This window comes from Hippoglossus hippoglossus, chromosome 16 (genome assembly GCF_009819705.1).
Source record: "Hippoglossus hippoglossus isolate fHipHip1 chromosome 16, fHipHip1.pri, whole genome shotgun sequence".
Taxonomy (NCBI): domain Eukaryota; kingdom Metazoa; phylum Chordata; class Actinopteri; order Pleuronectiformes; family Pleuronectidae; genus Hippoglossus; species Hippoglossus hippoglossus.
The window spans coordinates 18591997-18612011 of record NC_047166.1 but is presented as its reverse complement, the minus strand read 5'-3'; the positions used below and the strand labels follow the sequence as shown (position 1 = coordinate 18612011).

Here is a 20015-nt window from a genome sequence, read left to right as displayed (position 1 = left end):
TTGGAGAGCCTGGAAAAGGTAGCAAGGGCAGGCTACACTTTGAAAACACCCCACCCACTACCAATCGGCCCGCTCTGCTCCAGGGGTGCAGGTCTGTCCAACCAGTGAAGCCTCATGCAGTGTAGCCTACGGGCAGGGTGCAGGCAGGCAGGTCGGTTAATGGCAGACAGGTAGGCCAGCGAAACATTTGATTTGGTCCGAATGAAATGATTAGTTTTCTTTATTACACTACTGCAAGAAACGCCACAGACACTGCCTTATTCATTTTCAGACAACTTCATTTATTAAAGCTATCTGGACATGAAAAGGATTTCAAACAAGATAAAAAGAAACAACTTGCCAACCCTACCCTTGATAAACGTATAATTAAATTTACTTAAATGGATGTTGGGACAGGTATTTACAGCATCTGTCATATTGTAGATTTGCACTTATTAATAAAAACATATAGCCTCTCTCTTTGTTGACTGACATCCATCTCAGCTGATGAACAAATCATGAAGATACCCTCCATACAGAAAACACACATTTGGTTCCTACTTTGTGGCTTCTTCAAATGTCTTTGTGTAAAGGCATTAAGAGGTGCAGTATACGTTAGGTAAAAACACAAGGAAAACGTTGATAAAACCACTAATTCTGTGAGTCAGCGGAGGTGGTAGGTGGAAGCTTGTTGAGGATCCAGCTTCTCAGCAGCTCCATTTCAGGCTGGGAGAGCTGATGATTTAGGCCTGGAAAGGAGTGGAAGGTAGTGGTCATGCCAGCCTCCTTCAGCAGCGTGGATGTGTCCTCTCCCCACTGATGAAGCACCAGCTCATCCCTGGTCCCATGGCACTGGATCAACTCGGGCAGTGAGAGTCCTGCTCTGAGCCGCTCCTCCACAGCCTTCAGCATGCACAAAGTCAGATAGAAACAAAAACATCAGCATTGTGGCAAATCTTCAACAGTATTGTTTGTCAGCAATCCAGGGCTGATCAGGCTTACAGGTGCAGGATAATATTAATAATATGTAACTTCATTATTAACATTACTGCCTACACTGATGAGGCAAAACATTATGACCACCACTACCTAGCATTATGTTGGTCCTAAATATGCTGCCAAAACAGCTCCGATCCATTGAGGCATTGACTCTTAACGTCCTTGTAATATCTGACATCAGACATTACCAGCGGATCCCTATAAGTCCAGTAGGTTGTGAAATGGACACAAAGCATGTCAAATACATCCTACATCTGCAATATTGACAATATGATTATCACCCACCGACTAATACTGTATGAGCCAGAGCTTGACAATGACATAATAAATGACCCCTGCTTTGTTTTGTTCACAACAGCCAACAGTGCAGCAATTCACTCAATATGCAACATGCAGTGGGTTGGAGGCTGGAGCTATTCTTCTGTTTGTAACATTGAGTTAATATGTATTTTCTCGGTTGTTATCTTGTATTATTATGAAATTACATTAAAATGATGAACGCCCTGACAAGCAAAGTGTGGCTTCTGAGAAACCCTGAGGACAGTGTTTCAAACCTCTCATGATCAAAGTGGAATCACTCCAGACCACATTCTCAGGTATCCAGAGCATCATCCACCTCAGCTGCGAGGATACAAGCAGAGGCTGATAAGGCAGCACTAATGGATCACATGGCTGCATTAAAAAGGAAACATTTATTGGAAGCCAAAGAGGAGGAACTAAGGAGGGGAAAGGAACAATTTGCTCTGGAAACCGAACTGGCTGCAGTAAATGCAAAACTTCACGTGCTGGAAATAAATTCAAAGTGTGGTTGTAAAACATCTGGTGGAATAAACTCTTATTTTGAAAGGAACAGAGCTCTGAGAACAAGTGGACTGAATCCTTATGCAGAACATTTTGTCCCATTAAATGGTGATGAAAACATCACAAGTGAAGCTCGACCAGCCCAGGCTGTCACCATCCGGCCTAAACAAATAGCAGATGCACAAACTGACATCCGACCTGCAATAAGTAACAACCCTGAACAAGTGGCTCACGATAATCACCTAAAAGGACACACATTACATCTGAGCCTACATGCAACAATAACAGCCAGAATGATATTTTGAATATCATGCAAAAACAGAATGACACCTGCATTATGGTAATGCAAAAGTTTGCATTTGCTCTGCTAGTAAGAAATATCCCTGTGGTTGATGACAATGCTCCTCAGTTGCAGTCATTCATTCCTGCTTTTGAAAATTGTGATGAAAGAAAAAACTAACAGCCTGACTGACTGCCTGCACTTCTTAGAGCAGTACACAAGGGGGCAGCCAAGAGATCTTGAGAAGAGCTGGCATTCCAACTGTATTCACGAAATATAAAAAGGAAAATTTCTTTCATATGTTTTTCTCATGATGCTGCTCCAAAGATATCAGCTGTCCTATGCAGTTATTCTCAACCTGGGGGTCGCACATTCCCGGGGGTTGCCAGATGGTTGTGGAGATAAATATACTCAAAATAAAATTACATAGACTGAAAAGTTTTGTCTTGTTTTGCCATCAAGCTTGCTAGCTATGGCCTGAGTGGATGTAACTTCTCAAGTATTCCAACTCATCTCATCTCATCTGGTGGGAAACACAAGGCCTTAGTTTCAACAGAGCCCTCTGCTCACAACAAGCATCTGAAATATCAGCCTGACTTCCTGCAACATGGATTTACAGGTCAAGAGTCAGGTCAGAGAGGGTGTTCTGGCCACGCAGCATCTGCCTGGTGGCTCAAGGGAAGAGGAAAAAAACATATTCCCAGAACGCATCATGTTCTTCACGACTCATTAGCTCTTAAAGTGAGAAAACACTCTTAAAACAGTTGAGCACAACTATAACACACCTTGTGAGTATGTAGAATACCAGCGATCAGGTTTAACATTGATTAACCAGGTTTAATCGTCCAAATCAAGTGTGGTGTTTGGATTTTGAGACTTTTTCATTTACATAAATTGTTGTCCTTGTTTAACCCTGAATATTGATATAACAAACCACTCAGTCCTGTACTCGTTTCTAGGCAGAGGATTCCCACACCCACTCCAGTTATGCATCTTTCCAAGTTGGCTCCAGTATTTTAAAATGTAACCAGGCACCCGATTCAGCTGTCCCTAATTAATATAAACTCTCCTTGATGAGAGCATCGCGAGTGAACCAAAACTGTAAATCTGTGCGTAAAAACAAAACAATGAGCTCAAAGACACTCAAAAGCTCTGTAGAGCTGAGAGGAACTTCAGAGTTGGTGATACAATTCTCTATGGGTTCATGTCTACAAGTGACACACAGTCAATAATCTATGTTTAATGATCCAATCTAGTGTTTATGTCTCTGCATCAATAACCCATAAAATACAACTCAACAATTCTGAAGGCAATTTGGTTCAGGGCGATTAAAGGAAAAAACTATATAGAGACATGCACGGACATACATCCACTGAACAATAACACAATAAAACAGCAGGGCTGTTCGATTGCATGGAGTGTAATTTCTTTAGAAATACTAATGTTCTTTAATATAATATTTTTGAACCCATATTATATAGAATGAGACTTTTCACTTTACAATCATTACTGCTGATGTACCTGAAAATTGACAGAGTCCTTGTTGAGAAAGCTGGATAGTGCAAAAACTCCTGCTACATCAGGGTGATAGCGACACGCCAGATGGAGAGCCATGGCTCCGCCCATCGAGAATCCACCTTTAATTCGGCACAAAGAAAATAAAATTCATTGCAGCATCAGTAGAAGCATCAACTGAAAGTCTGGGAGCAGATTTAATTCTGTGTAACACTAAGTATCATAAACATATGGGTAACAGCAGCTTTCTCAGAAAGGTGGAAAATACCTCTCTTAAAAAGACATTAAGATGGATAAGACTCCACAGTTCCACAGTTTCAGCTTCTTTTTCCCTCTTGGAATTAGCAGTTGTTCATGAATCTGTCCTTAATCTCACACATCTGGGTACATCTGGGCACACTGTGTACATCTGGGAAAGTGTGCAAGTACCCATCATCCTGTCAGAGGGTTGACGAATGAAGGCAAGTGAAAAGAGAGAAAAGAGAGGGGGTGAAGAGATGAAGAAGAGGTGGAATTCACATGCCAGGACAAATGAGTCCAAAATGAAAATGACATGCAATCTGTTTACTGAAGTCGCCCCTCTGTGTGTGAGCGTGTGTGCACTTGTACAGATATATTTGTGAGGACCATTTTGAACCTACAAACTATGAAGTGAGGACATTTTGGGAAAGTGAGCAGATTTTGGCCGGTCCTCACTTTCCGACCCACTTTAAATGGACTGTTTGAGGGTTAAGACTTGATTTTAGGGTCCGGTTTAGTGTTAATGGTTAGGGTAGGTGGCTAAGGACTGCATTATGACAATGAGTGTCCTCAGTAACATAGATGTACAAACGTGTGTGAAATGGAAAAAGCGCAGACTTGGTGTTGAAGACGACTCTTCAGTAAACTATGCCGGTCTCTGCCACACACACAAGTCTGTTACATCTAAAAGCGCACTTAGTTTACTTTGATTTTAACTTAACAAAGTGTAACACAAGTATGCAGCTCACCACCATCACACACGCAAGCATTATGAATTTGCTCATGGTATTTAACATCAACCCAAGTGTCAGTAAATGTTAGCTGGTGGAGGTTCTGTATAGCCAGTCCTATCTCCATACATTGTTTTAGTACTTTCCCAGCACAAGGGAAATTCTTTGTTAATGTTAAAGCCAACACGAGGCTCCATAGTCAGGTCAAGGATTTTATGTCTTTCATGCTCAAAACATCAGCAGAGATATATTCAAGGTAAAATGAAGGATGTTACAATGTCACAATGGAATATTAGACTGACAGAGACCAGTGAGATTGGTTTTGACTTTTAAGAGATACAGATGTGAAAGCCTTTGAGAGCCACATAAAAATCTAATGGTTTACTATTGTTTAAAACATTGTAAATGCCACATTTTGTTTGGACAGTAGAGGCAAATGCTTGACCCTCTAAATATTGATGGATTATATTTCCATTCTTCTTCAACACGTTAAAGGATAACTTTATAATCTGCTTGTGTCTTTTGGCTTTGTATAGGCCTCTGTTCCCAGAGCTAAGTCATAATGAATTGTATTTATAAAGTGCTTTCTACTCATGTTGACCACTCAAAGTTCTTTTCATTACAAGTCACATTGACACCACATTTATACAGGGCCTCTATACACAGTGTTTTTTTCTATTACTACAACATTCATTCACTGCCAGCAAAGGCGTCAGGGGCAGTTAGGGGATTTCAGTGTCTTGCCCAAGGACACTTCAGCATGTTGATTGGAGGAGTCGGGGAGGAAAACATTGACCCTCTTGTAGCTGCCCAAGGATCTTAAGGATTAACTTGTTAATTAAAAATGTAATCATAGTTTAAAGTTATGGTCAAAAACTATGAAAGTAAGGCCCATGTTGCAACAAATTGGAAAAACTCTATAGTAGATAGTAAAAAATAAATTGTAACGGGTCCAACAAAGTGATATTACAGCTAAGAAAAATAATTATCGCACATGTACAAACTGTAAGTCAAACTCACGTTTTCATCACAGTTCTCAAAAAATAAAAAAGGGTCTATCCCTTAATGTGTTGAAGCACACAACGTGCAATAAGAAAGAGTTTAACTATAATCAAAAATTATTCCACATCATCAACATGAAGCACAGCATTTGTCTTATTGAGCTGAGCAGGCCTGCAGTGTGTGTGTATGAGGTTCCCTCACCTCTGCACACTGAAACACAACAGCACTGCAGCCTGCAGCCAGCCTCCTCAAAAACCTTTTCCATGGAAACTTTTGCCGCTTGTCAGTCCGTCAGCTGGGGAAATGGACTCTGGGTACACGCTGCTGCATTTTTCCAGCACTGAGTATTTATAGTTAATGACAAAATGTTATGATTTAGTAAGATAATATTTCAGCAGTTTCCCAGGAGCATGTGTTTTTTCACTTTGTCTCGAGTCAAGTCTTTCACCCACCCACCCCCCAACGGCTGTGCCTCAATAGTTATACATTTCAGAGTTGGGAGGTTAACCCTTTTCCCACTGGTTTCCCCTTAAAGTGCAGCCATCACTCGTGGACATTAAAACACTCAATAGCCTCCTATTTGTTTCTTGTGGGAACTCTTGGATTGCATCAGCCATGTAGATACTGCTTGATCCAAGGGGATTCGTTTTATTGTTATTTATATGTGAATTTGATAAGGAGAATATTTGAGACTAAAAGCTTTTGAGGACCTTAGAATTCCTACTGAAAATCCTTTTTTATTCTCTGTTGGCAGCATATGAAAGGACACTGTAACCTGATGAGAGAGATGCATTCTTCATTTTATATCATGACAGAGGGAGTAAGGAACAGCCAGGCTCAGATCGGCTGAGCTGTGCGTGTGTGTGTGTGTGTGTGTGTGTGTGTGTGTGTGTGTGTGTGTGTGTGTAAAAGAAGTGGGAGAATACCGAGGAAAAAGGATCCAGCAAGAGAGAAGGGGTGTGAGAAAACAGAGACAGTGAGGAGTAAAAAGCCTGACAGATGGCATCCTCACTATTCTCTGGTGCACATAGAGTACAGTCAGTCATTATTGTCCACCACTGATTCAGTGGATATTTTGCATTTATTGTGAAATAACTGCACCGCACCACACTACTGTGAGGTCATAATAAACAGGCTGGGGGACAGGCAGCGTCGAACAAGTAATTCATAAAAAAGCTGTTTTCAACGTCGACCGTCATTTTGTGTGTTTTGTTTAAAGAAAAAAGTATTGGTTCTGGCACCGTTTGGGCACTGGTTCCATTTTTAAAGTATTAAATTAGCATCAGTATCGAAAAAAAAATCGAAACGATACCCAAACATTCATACCACACATGAAGTCAAAACTAGTTCCATACCAATGACCACCCTGTCTTTGTGGATCCCGGCTTTGACCTCGGCCTCAATGATGGACCCTAAGGTGCTGCACATGGCGTCTATGGACTCGAGGTGCTCTGGGCAGTCCCGCGAGATCTTGAGACGGTCAAACCAGACAGTGGACAGAGCCCCTCTCATTGGTGTGTATGGCCTGATGGCATCAACATGAAGGTCAGATGTCAGCCACATTGCTACAGCTTCATTTCAGGCAAACTTGACGGGTATATACACCGACAGGAACTGTGTCAGTAGGCTGTGGCTCGGGAGATATAGACTGACCAAAAGGTCGGTGGTTCGATCCTCCTCCAGTCTGCACAGGTCAACAGTGTAGGATGGTGAAAGCAAATTTGATTTGTGCTATGAATGGTCGAAACATGCATAAATAGTCCATTTACCATAACAGGAGTGTTCTTACTACTTTGGCTTTCTCCAGAAAATACAGAAAAAAATACAACTCATTCATGGCAAAGAGCATTGAAGAAAAATAAATTTGTGTTAACATGTCAGTTACAGGTCAGTGTCACCGTTTATCCACCTTATCAGGAAGGGAGTTTAACCTGCAGCTTCTGAGGTTAATGGCAACGCAATTGCCCCTCCAACATTTCCTTTACTCAAATGTGGCCCAGCTGTAGACTTACCTAGCTGGGGCTGTGGGGTAAATAACTTTGATGTGGCTGAAGGCCAGATCCGGCACCATAACATCTCGAACCCAGGCTCTCAGTCCCCGCCCAGTGTCACCTAGACAAGGAGAAAAAACTAAATCAGTAGACTATAAAAAGAAGCAGACATGAATCCAGGATAATGACATAAGCCGTTTTCAGACATGACCTCCGGGGGTGATCCTCTGCTCAAGTTCACAACAACACAGACACCTCCAGAGCGTTCAGGTGAGGATTGCAGCAGGCAGAGGCAGGATAACGTATTAATTCTGCTGCTGAGATCACGTTTTTGTTTACAGCACTTCGACACCGACGTTGGCCCTCATCGCCAAAAGCTGTCTCGACATTTTCGTAAGTACCTTCTACGTGTATGGCACCGCTTTTTTTTATCCTGGATTTGTTTTCTTTTTGTTGGTGTCTGTCACGAGTTAGAAAAGTCATCAACCCATACATTTTCCCTCGCGGTGAATCTTGCAGAGGATCTCCTGCTTTGTTCTTACTTTCTGCTGATTTCTACAAGGGGGCCAGGCGGAGAAACTCTGCAGAAAAGCCCGGAGGTTCTCGCACTGACATTTCCATTCACACATACAGGCCCTTCGGAGAATGTCCAGAGATTCTGTGGAGTTCAGTGCCTGTCTGAAAGCAGCTATAATACATCAGACTGTATCATGTATCCGCATGTTTGACACAAATGTTTGTATCCAAACTTTAAGGGCATGGCAAGGTTTCATGCACCTACAAATTAAAATAATACAAATATTTAGGGTACTGTTTAAGGTTTACATTTCTTGTAGGAAGAGTGGAAATGCTGTGTAAAACAACACGTTAAAACAAATAACGGCAGAATGGTGGGAGGAATAACATAACAACAATATCAGTCTGTCAGTATTAAATACAACTGTGCATGACAAATTGATCATTATCCTGAATGCAGCAAACATTCATGTAACTACTTCCACTGGTGTGAACTCGAGTGTCCTTAAAAGTCTGGTCATGTGCACATTTCTCTGCAGGACTTCCTTCTCTGTGAATAAATAACTAAGGTGCATTCGAAGTATCTGATGTTTTTCATTGTAAGTAAGATTTCCCTCAGATCTCTTCACAATGAGCTGCAGTGTTTCAGCTTATCCCTGAATCTGGCAGAGCTGCACATCCAGTGTCCACTTTAAAAAAAAACACAAACACTGCAGTTTCAAAGCTCACAGCGACAAGGCTTCATTCAGTCCAGTCTGTCAGGCTTAACCATGTTGAACTCTGCATGGGAAAAGAGGTCCGTTTCCCAGCGGAGTCAACGAGGAGCAGGTCCTCACTCCGCCATGTTGTGAGGCACAGTAACAACACACTGTAAGCACCTGAGCCGTGCAGGAAGATGACCGAGGCAGAGTGTTTCCCCGCCGGAGACACCGCACATGTCTGAAGCCTCCTCGCAGCAGCCATGACAGATTGAGAAGATCCCGCCGACAGTAGGAAACCTCGCGAGATTTCTGGAACGCGTGTGTTTGTGTGTGTGTATGCGTGTACTTGCACAGATATCTTTGTGAGGACCATAGTGAAAATAATCATTAAAATAAATACGAATAAAACTATTTTGGGGAAGTGAGGACATTTTGACCGGTTCCCGCTTTCTGACACACTTTCAAAAGGCTGTTTGAGGGTCTTGTTTTTAGGATCAGAATAAGGGTGAGGGTATTAGGCATTTAGATGTGATGGATAACGTTAGAGTAAGGGGCTTGAGAACGTCTCATGCCAATGAGTGTCCTCCCCAAGATTGAAGTACAAGGTTGTGTGTGTGTGTGTGTGTGTGTGTGTGTGTGTGTGTGTGTGTGTGTGTGTGTGTGTGTGTGTGTGTGTGTGTGTGAGAGAGAGAAAGAGAGAGAGAGACAATATGGCTACTCTCAGACATGAACCCCAGAGATCCTCCAGACATTCGCCGGAGCGCCTGTATTTGTGAACTCAAATGTCCGAGTGAGAACCTTTGAACTTTCTCTGGCCAGTGCCTTGGTAAAAAGTCAGCAGAGAGAAAAAAAAATGTAATTCTAAGTTTTCAGTCCTATGAAGCCAGTTCACTTAGTACCAGTGTAAATCATCATGGTTATTGATGCTGCTCTGCAGCAGGTTAACTTCCCAATAGAAGATCAAAACCTGTCAACAACCCAACTAACAAATTACTGGAAAACCTGAGTCATCGATCTACAGGATCCTGAGGGGAATAAAACACTTTTTAATAAGGAGAACAATACTAAAGAGCAACTGGTCCCATTATAAATAAGTGGATTTGTTTTACTGTTCCAGGCTTCATATGTCCACACTGGTTTAAACACAGATAAGAGTTATAATATAATTCTGACAGGATTCCTGACAGTGTCTGTGCTTTGACTTTTGTTCTATCACTGCAGCACAAAACAACAAAGAATAAGAATAAGATTCCTTTATTGCTAAAGCTTCTTATGTCTTTATTATTTCTGTCAGTCTGGGCTCATCACACATACTTCTGACTTTACTTCATTCTTTTATCTGCATTATATGTTTATAATAGTTTGTTCATCATCAGAAAAAAAGGCTGAATAAATTACTATGCGTATTTACAGCTTGATTGAATGATTGATAATCATTTCTTATGTTTTTTTCAGTTCTGTAATAATCATTTACATTTCACGCTGTCAAATTCCACCTCTGTCGCTATAACTGAATTAACTGTAGGTATCAGTGTTTCTTCTCATATGTCATTTTTATACTTAATCCTGACAATGTTGATAGTTTACTTACTTACTTATAGGTAAGTACAGGTTATCAGGATGGCCAATGTTAGGATCAGTGAAGCCAGATCACTAAACATTATCCTGGGTATAATGAACTTTCTTTAGTTACAGGTCCTTGGCCCAGGTGACAGAATTCATGAACATGTGTTTTCCTATGTGTCTGCTGCCGAAGTAAAAGGTTTCATTAATTTCAGTCAGACAGGATACATGTTCCAAAAGACAGTGTAATACAATAAATTGTATTACAACATTGAATGGATATAGAAAAACACAACCCATTAATCCAGAGCATGGTGTATTTAAGTGTGAACAAGCATTGGTTGTAAAGCTATACACATCATGAGACGACAAAATAGATGTATGAGCGACTGGGTGACACTAAAAAACAACAAAGATATCTAAACTAAACACTATTTTGCTGCACTTGTGTAATGACTGTTGGTGTTATCTTGACTTAAGCCTGTTTTCCAGCACTGTTTCATACACAATGAGGTGATATAATGGAATGTCTGGATGTGCATATCAGCTTAAACACATTTGTTGGTTTTATCTTGTATAAACCTTGGCCTCTTTAACTTGGATTCTGGTCATTCTCTTCAGTCTCACACTCAAAGAACAACATGAACAGTGTCCCTGCCCTGAACCCCGCTAATGATGCTGAGATTGGAGTGAGGGAAGTTTGGCTTAATGAGGCCTGAACCAAGTCTAGTTACTGTTGTAATGGCACATGCATTATGTCAAGAGGACTGAGGTCCTGTCTTCCAGAGCTAAAATTCAGTCACAAGTTGATCCCAGGGCAAAAATGAGCCATTAGAAATAAAATTATACTATAAGGTTATATTCTCAACATCAATTAGAAATGTTTTAATTTTATTTTTCTTCCTTATTTCACATCCTTGTCACCTTCCACAGTAAGCTATGGGTCCCTAGTGTTATTACTATGGGTAAGACGGCAGACAGAGACTGAAAATCACAGTTAACACAAAGTCAGAGGGCATCTTTTATGCTCAAGCAGTAAATGAATAAGCCAATGCAAGCAGAAATTGCCTCTAAGTTACATTCATTTGACAGATTCTATTTAAAGCAACTTTTCATCTATCCCTAATGAACAACCAAGAGTGTATGACTGCCATACTGAAGGTGTCTGTTGTTTTTCTTTAGGAAATGAGACAGTAGTAAGTTCTAGGTTTATGCAGGTTCTAGGTGGAGTGGGCAAAGGTGGTTTACAGGCTTCTCTGAATATGTGCAGTGATGCTGTCTTCATTCATTGGGAGTTCATGCCACCACTATGGGACCAGAACAGGGATAAAAGAAGGACAAGGAGAGTCGAGTGGAGCAGAGCAAGAGTAGGACTCAAACCTCCTTTGTTGCCAGAGTCTTGAAGTGGTTACAAGATGTAACCATGAGCCTGAGCAGTGAAAGTACTGCAAATTAATTCTGACCCCATTAGCTCTTGTGAAAGGTCTTAATCATCAGATATTTGAACTTATCAAAGGAAAAGCACAGGGCTTTGATAACATTAACATTCACTTTTATTTAGTTTCTGTCACATGTCAAAATATCAGAGGCATGTTGAAATGGAAACTGGGCTTCTTTTAATGCATCGACTTCATGCTTCACATTTGAAGACCTTACTTGCCCGTTTCTTCCTGCAACTACTTTTCACTCTCAGTGTTTTCCCTGCTTTTTGATCAGTGGCACCTTCACCCTGTTAAACAGTGTATCACCATTGACCTCAGTATTCTGCTTCAGCCTACACTGCAGTATGCAGCCTTGGCTGCTCTCTTCAAGCTTTTATGGCCTCACATCAAAGCCCAGAGAACCACATAACTCAACCAACATGAAAGTGCGGCAGAGTGTAAATTTTTTCGTGGAGAGAAAAACTATAAACATGCCGAACCTTTAACAGATATGGGGTGACTGTGGCTCAGGAGGTAGAGCGGGTAGTCCACTAACCAGAAGTGGTTTGATCCCCGGCTGCTAAAGTGTCTTTGGGCAATACACTGAGCCCCAAACTGCCCATGCCGCAGTGCCGCCAGTGTGTGAGTGAAGTGTGAATGGGTGAATGGCAAAACTGTGCTGTAAAGCATATAAATACAGATTATTTACCATAACAGAGGGGCTACACCGATGCTGTTAGCCCAATGTGGCAATGCGCACTCAGCTGCTTGTTGCTTTACTTTTAACCTTGCTCACTGTATTCTGTATGTAATCTGTGATTTCCTTTACCTACAGCATGGGAGCAGAAGTTTTGGATTTGCAGGAATGTTCACAGGAGGCCAAGGAATTTTTATGGCAACACTGTATTATTCTCATGTTTGACTTTGATGTGGATTGATGTAGTCTTCATTATTTCTTTCACAGTGAAAATTAGAGGCATACATGTCAGCACAAAGGTCAACAGGGAAACAGTTTGATATAGTGCAGTTTCACTTGACAAAATTGGTCAATGAAACTACTTAATCTGTCCCAAAAGCATGATTGAGAAATAAATGATCCTGTTTATGACCTTGTTTTAGCCACAAGCTGTCTCTTGCCCGCTCTCCAAACTTCTCATTCTCAGTAATCCCCATGCCTCCGTTCCCTCCCTATGCCTCCCCTCATGAACAGGGCTGCCACTGTGGAAGTCATCCTGCTGCGGGTGCATGGGCGTGGGGGTGGCTTTCACCTCGCAAAACTATTCCAGGGAAGATTTGGCCCCTCTAGTTCTGTGCTGTTGAGGTCAGATCTGGGGTAAATAGAGCTGATCTTAGACCAGCACTCAGGAGGAAATGTGTCTCCTATGGGTGTTGGGGAAGCACCTGCTCAGGCCTTGGATTCAACCCCAACACAAGAGCTTCTATAGTGAGCCTGACTTCACATCAGTTTCCATTACATAGTGCAGAAAAGGGAACGCGGTGTTTTCTGAGCTGTGTGCCTCTCCTGCCAACTTCCAATAGTGTTTTCTGGAAAATAAAGGGTGATGGGACTCATTCTGCTGCTTTGCACGGTACAGGCTCTGCTCGGGTGGATTTTGGATGGACGCCCTCTGGGATGGATCTTTGCCTTTTGTTTTTTGATGAATCTGTCACAGACAATAACTAGAGGGCAGGAACTTGGAGAAGTAGGGAATTTAAAGGAATGGGAAAAGCCTATTTGTTTTTTTTATCTGAGAAGACGATTCTCCGAGTTAATCAACCAATCAACAACTCCAAAGCTCACTGAAAAACCCATTGTATATCCTTTAGTTGCAAAGTAACAGAAATGTAAACTTCATTGTTAATCTTGCTTCAATAATATTTTCCATCTGTGAAAGGTGTATATTATATATTATATCTGTGTTTCAAGTGAAATGTTACAGGTCAGTAACAGTTAAACTGCCAACCTGCCAGTGTGACATACAACATGTTGAATTAAGGTTTCTAATTAAAAGGATTTCTAAAAGGCTTTAGAGTTGTTGGTATGTGTATTTATGACCTTAAATACACAACGAGTTTCATACAGCTTAAGGTTGCCTGTGACATAGTTTTGTGATTGCAACTCTGTGCAAGAATGTCAAACAGTATCACTGATCTAAAGCTTCATTTGCACACATGGAAAAGAGAGTTTGTCCTGTATCGCTTGTTTAAGGAAACTGAGTGGGAGCTGAGACCTGGTTACAAACGCAGCACACCTAAGCAGGCTGGGATCAGAAAGGCTATAAAGCAGAACTGCCCAATCCTTTCTCTCTCTTCCCTAGTGTGTTGACTGACTTTGGCATTTGTGTTTCACACACATACACACACTCTTCCCCACTCACTCACTAAGACACTGCACAGTACATACTGACCTTCAAACAGACCCTCCCTGTTGCATCTAAGTTATTTACTTCATTAAAAACATTCACAGCATCATTATCACTTTGAGCAAGGGCAGTGGCAAATCCAGACACTGATAGCTCCATGTACGATGTTTACTGGATATGTTGCAGAGTAGCAGCAGTGTGGATGACAAATTGCACTGTTATTTTTCTAGGTTTATGTGATAACTGCAGACCACAGGATGTGACTGAAGGGAATGTCGGGGAGTTTACCGTCTTATCGAGGGAAAAGAGGGGAATGAGAGCAGCCCTGTAGGTGGACCTGGTGATTAATGTGCACTCGAGCTGGCAGACACACAACCCACGTTCATACCTCTCACAGGAGCGAAACACACTTTGGCACCGAAAGAAAAACACCATCGCGGTAATTAATAATCTGGTGGGAACACAACTGCAAGTTGAATTTCTACTGCACCATTGTTATTTTCCATCTGAAAATGTGTAGAAGACATTCCAGTGCTGTGGAAAATGTGTGCACTAGAACATGATCCTAAGAGGGTCTAAGGAGGGGGAATCAGAGGCATGAGTTTGCTCCTGCAACACAGTTCTGTAGTTTCTGTATCATATATCAAACCTATAGTGGTGATTTCATCAGATATTATCCAGCCAACACGTGTAGAGGTTGTTTTTGAGGTTGCTTCAAAAGTGATATTTAAGTTACCAGCAGGAGTTGGTAGTGCAACTGTAAAGATTGAACTCTCTATCATCTAAGTGGTAAGTGATAAGTGGTTTCTCAGAATGGGAATTTCCTGTTTACCTGGAGAAGTGACCACTGACGACTTTCACTTAATAGTGGTTGAATTGCAATGCCTGCAGTTTGAAAAAAAGCCCGAAGCATGAAAGTTGATCAGAGTGATCCGGGTGACTTTCAACCAGACAGATGTCGTCCGAAAGGGTCAATATACACACGCCTTGACTCAGTGGCTGATGGATATTCAGAGGCAACACAAAGTACATTTAAGGTTTAAAAAAAAAAGACAATGATAATGACATTTATCAATTAGTTTATTTTTCTTTCTTTCCATCCCCCTCTATTGGCCAGCCCCTGGTCCAAACATCCCCTCATGGTACAGTACAAGCAAGGCAAGCAGTGTTTTACCAGTTTAGAATGATACAGAAAAAGAAGCAATACAGCTTCTTACCTCTTTACAGTGTTCTGCCCCATAAATAAGCTGGTGTTGCCTGTAATAATTCATCCTCCATCCAGCATTTTGTGGCTGCTGTTGGTTATTTTCACTGAAAGGCACATTGACTACCAGATGATGCATCAACCATTTATGTCCTTTTTATGGCTGTGTCCCATTGACAAGTACTGGGGTTGGGGGAGTGGAGGGTTTGGGCAGCAGCATCTCTTGGACGTTGTGCCTGTGTGGATATTCTAGCATTGAGGCGCTGAATTTAAGTTAGAATTGGGACATTTGGGACATAGTTTAGTTCTTTGGTGTTTGCTGTTTTAATCCACAACAACTCAGCTACTGGACTCAGAGGGAGGTCTACACCATATTTGGAATTTGAATTTGTAACTGAGCCTGTACAAGCAGATGGATGTAGCACAGGTAGGATTAATCATTGTATCATAATCTTTTTCTTTCTTGTTTGTGTCAACAGGTCCTGCAAACACGTAGAGCTTCAGATTCAATCTTCAGTTCAACTTGACAGAATTAAATATATAATGTAAGTAAAATATAAATAAAGAAATTGTCCTTTTTAGAACTCCAAGATGCCCCCATATCCATATAATAAGGAGATATCAATGACATATTTAAGCATTTATTTGGTAGTAGCTGTAACACATGGCTGAGGGGAGCAATAGAATATGATCTGTATTATCTGCAATCAAGTGCAGAATAACAGGTTCTGTATTGGCAGTAAAATGCCTAATTTTCTCCACAAATGTGTCCTGAAAGGCACCCGGTAATGAGCTATATAGGCTAAGCTGCAAAACTACATTTCACATCAGTAATCTTGGTGTGTATGGGAACACTGACGTCAGTGTCTCCTCACTGCCTGCAGAAAAAGTGCGAAGCCTTAAATTCCAAGCCTCAACCAGCCCCTAAGAGCCACAACCAATACTAACAAACATGTTATTATCCAATCAGCATAATTAGTGGTGATTAAAAGGTTCCTTTCACACTAATGATTGTTTTTATGAGGCTGTTATGGTGATCATTTCTACATTTTATTGCTATTCTTTTTTCCACTGAGCATAGTCCCATAATCTCCATTTAAATCCAAAGCCAACATACTGTGGATTGGATGTGTCTGTGTGTGTGTGTCTGTAAGTGAGTATGTGTGTGTGTGACACACTGACCCTCTGTCTTAACATGTAGGTGCAACAGACCTCCTGTGTGGGATTGTTTGGTTACTGCAGCATTGAGACCTGCAGGTCTGTGGAGGGGTAGTGGGTGGGATGGTAAATGGGTTGGAGGTCCCTAGACCTCCTGTCAATTTCCCTGAGACCCTGCCCTCTCCACCCCACTAAGCCCCAGCATGGGTTAATGAGTGCATGTCTGGTTATACACAGGAACAGGGGTGTTTTGTGTCAATTGGTGATGAAATTGCTGTGCATATTCTGCACACACGGGGCACGTTGTGTAGAAATGAATGGATCCTAAACTGGGATTGGAGCCCTCCGGCCTCTTCCACCACTGAGTTCTATATGTATCAACAAAAGGTAGATTTTTTGTTTCACAGAGTACGACAAACTGTGGAAAAAAAAATCAAACACGTAGTAAAAATAAAAAGTTACAGTTTTGGTGTTGCATTGGGTGTTGAGAAAAAAAACATTTTATTTTATCCATGAAATAGGGGTTTCAAATTCTGATTTCATTTTTTTCTTTGAAGGTTAAAATGTTCCTGAAGGTGACTGGCAGTCACCTTCAGCAAGTTCCCCTTTACGTTGAGGCGGCAATGTAACCAGTGGGCATGGAGGTAGGTCAGAGAGCACCTCCAGGTGAACCAGGGAGAGGGAGGGACCAGTGATTGGCAAAGCTAAGATTAGTTGGTCAATTAGCACTCCCTGTATTCAAAAGGCAGCAGGAGAGCTGCCACAGGAAGAGAGACACATGGCAGAGAGACACGAGAAACACACACACACACACCCCGTGGACTGGAGAGGACACAGAGACAGAGCTGAGCCGAGAAACCTGAAAGGTTAGGTGTAATTTAGGTACACCAGTAGTGCTCCTGCCACCTTTTTCCATTTATGCCTAATGTTTGAGTTTGTTTTTGCAACTGTTCACCAAATGAAGATGCTGAAAAGCAAATGGTTTGTCTCTGGCTGTGTTTGGGAGACCCATGTGGCATCGTCAATTGTTACACAACTATTGTGCATAATGTTATTGAGACATCTAAGCAGAGATCATTGTTCAATTATCTGGTTGCATTCATTGAAAGTCAAGATAAAAAATCTCATCAGATTCTTTATTTAGCAACACAACACCATCCCACAGTGCTTCATAATTCACAACAGAGACACAGAACATTCCAAAGGCCTGGCGGCATATAATCATCTAAACAACTTCAGGGGCTGGAAATGATTGTTGTTTACTCTCAATCCTACCAGTACAAGTTAAATCCATCAAAGCTGACAGAATATGCAATATGCTCAGCCACCTTTTGTTCTGAGGATCTCATAAATAGTCTTAATCTGGCTGGTAGACAAACTCACTTTCTCCTAAGAACCATGGGACAGGTAAGGGTTGTGCCCGCCCGCATGAGTGTCAGGGCTTTGAGGTGTTTGGGTTGGAGACAAACCTCTTCTACAAACTCCACAAGGTGCTCACACAGAAGAAAATGCCTGTAAGTGCAGACAGCATTGTGACTGGAAACGATTTGTCAGTGTGGCCATACATGTCAAAGGTTGATCTGTTGATTGGAAGCAATGATCAAGATGTTGGAACCTTAGGAGTTCATTAATAGTCATGGTGATGACCCATATGCTCTAAGAATGGCATTGATATGGGTGAACAGTCCTGCAGGAAAGATTGAGTGCTACCAAGTTCATGAAAACTGTGGACAATTCTGCATCACATGAAGAGGGTCATTATAACCTGAAATTGCCCTTTAGGAAGGACAGTGTATCTCTGCCAAATAACTTCTCTGTGGTGGAGCAAAGGATACGTGTCCTGAATAGGAAGTTTCAGAGCAGTGAACTGTTTTATCAGGAGTACAAAGCTCACCTCAATGATGTGATTGCAAAGAGCTATGCAGAGCAAATGCTGTACCTACACAGGTGATGCCCTCAAAGGAAGATGATTGACCCATCAACTCTTGGAAGCTGCCAACCTCACTAGCACATTGCTTGCAGTATACCATAACTATGAAGTATTGTGTATATAATATTTCATCTGACTTTGGATTCATTCAAAGGCAAAAAGAGCTCTTTCATTCCCGGCTCCTCCTTAAGTCCCAGCAGAAAATCCTGTAAGTCCCAAATCCATTCTTGTTTTACATTACAGTATGGGCGCCTAGTTCACCAAAGCTGAGGTCAACGTAATGAGAGAATGGAAAAACTGACTTTTGTCTTTCTCTTATTCATTCTTTCATTTTAACTGTGATGAATTTAACATGTTGAGATCCAATTGTACATGAAAAGCCTCCCGCATCAGCCATACTTTCCAGGTTTGTTAACTCAGTTGAATAACTTTCCCATAGAAATGCAGCCATATGTGATAAGTGCAGCTGCACTTCCTTCTGCAATTTGATGACTGCGGCTGCTCTGCCACGCTTCTGTAGTTTCCATCTCCTGTCAGCCTACTTTCCCACCAATAATGAAAACTTCCAGCTTGGATTGGTGAGGCCCTTTCCCAAACTGAGATGATTTTAACCATTCATTCTCAGACAAAGTGAATGAAGACACCACTCTCATACAACAGGTCAGTTTGTGATGTGTGTATAGTACTCTGGAAGTTGACTGAGTCATCACTATTTCACTGCTCTGTCATCCAAGGACGAGCCTGCTGCTGTTTGACGTATGGGTTTTTATGGCTGATATTCCTATTCCAGGAATGATGCATGGACTTTTTTTGACACATTTGTGGCACCTCTGCTGTGTTATACCCTGCTGGCCTACTGGTCTGTAAAGTAAAACAACTATAGGAGCAGGGCTAAGCTTACCATCGTCAGAAACATGGTATAAATGGATCTGGATGTGAAACATCACACGTGAACACCCACCACCATCTGGATGACACCTCGGGTGCTCTACTGCAAGGAACTAGTGAAGGGGACGCCCGCTCAAGCCCAATGCTGCAGTCCAGCTAAAGCAGGAAACATGTACAGTTGTTAAACTTCAATAAATGCAATAAATGCCAAAAAGTGGTAAACAAAAATCCAAAATCCAAATATATTGAACAAATGTGGTTTACACAAAACAAAGAAACACAAGGAAGTAATATTTGGGAAAACAGATGTACTTTCATTTGCATTAATCTGAAACTGATCTGAAATCTGAACAGATTTTTGCTGTTGATTGTTATCATAAGGTTTCTACTAAGTATATCAGTAGACATTATACATAATTGCACAAAATGAATCCATGTGAAGTGGAAAAGAAAAAGAAACATGCTATGTATTTTTACAGGGTGATTGTCACAATGCAATAATGACATGACGGCAGCAAGTCATGTCTAGTTGTTTGTTTGCTTGTTGTATATTTTTATATTGCATGAACGAAACAGCCCTGGGAGATCAACGTGTAAGGCATTTGATATCATCACTGTGTTTTAATGGAAAACAAATAGCACGGGTTGACTGCTTTGTTCCTACTGAGGATTACAATTTACTTTAAGTACTTTCAGACGTGCAATGAAATAAAGAAAATCTGCGCACATTCTC

At 41.4% G+C, this 20015-nt stretch overlaps 1 protein-coding gene across 1 annotated transcript; it reads right to left on the bottom strand.

The window, feature by feature from the left end:
• Window positions 1-263: 263 nt before the first annotated feature.
• Window positions 264-9059, bottom strand: lyplal1 (lysophospholipase like 1). Its single transcript, XM_034611925.1, has 5 exons — window positions 8933-9059; window positions 7560-7659; window positions 6903-7072; window positions 3581-3696; window positions 264-882 (listed from the first exon to the last, which is right to left on the bottom strand). The coding sequence occupies exons 1-5, from the start codon at window positions 9015-9017 to the stop codon at window positions 631-633; spliced, it is 723 nt and encodes a 240-aa protein (XP_034467816.1). The 5' UTR covers window positions 9018-9059; the 3' UTR covers window positions 264-630.
• Between the last annotated feature and the right edge of the window lie 10956 nt (window positions 9060-20015).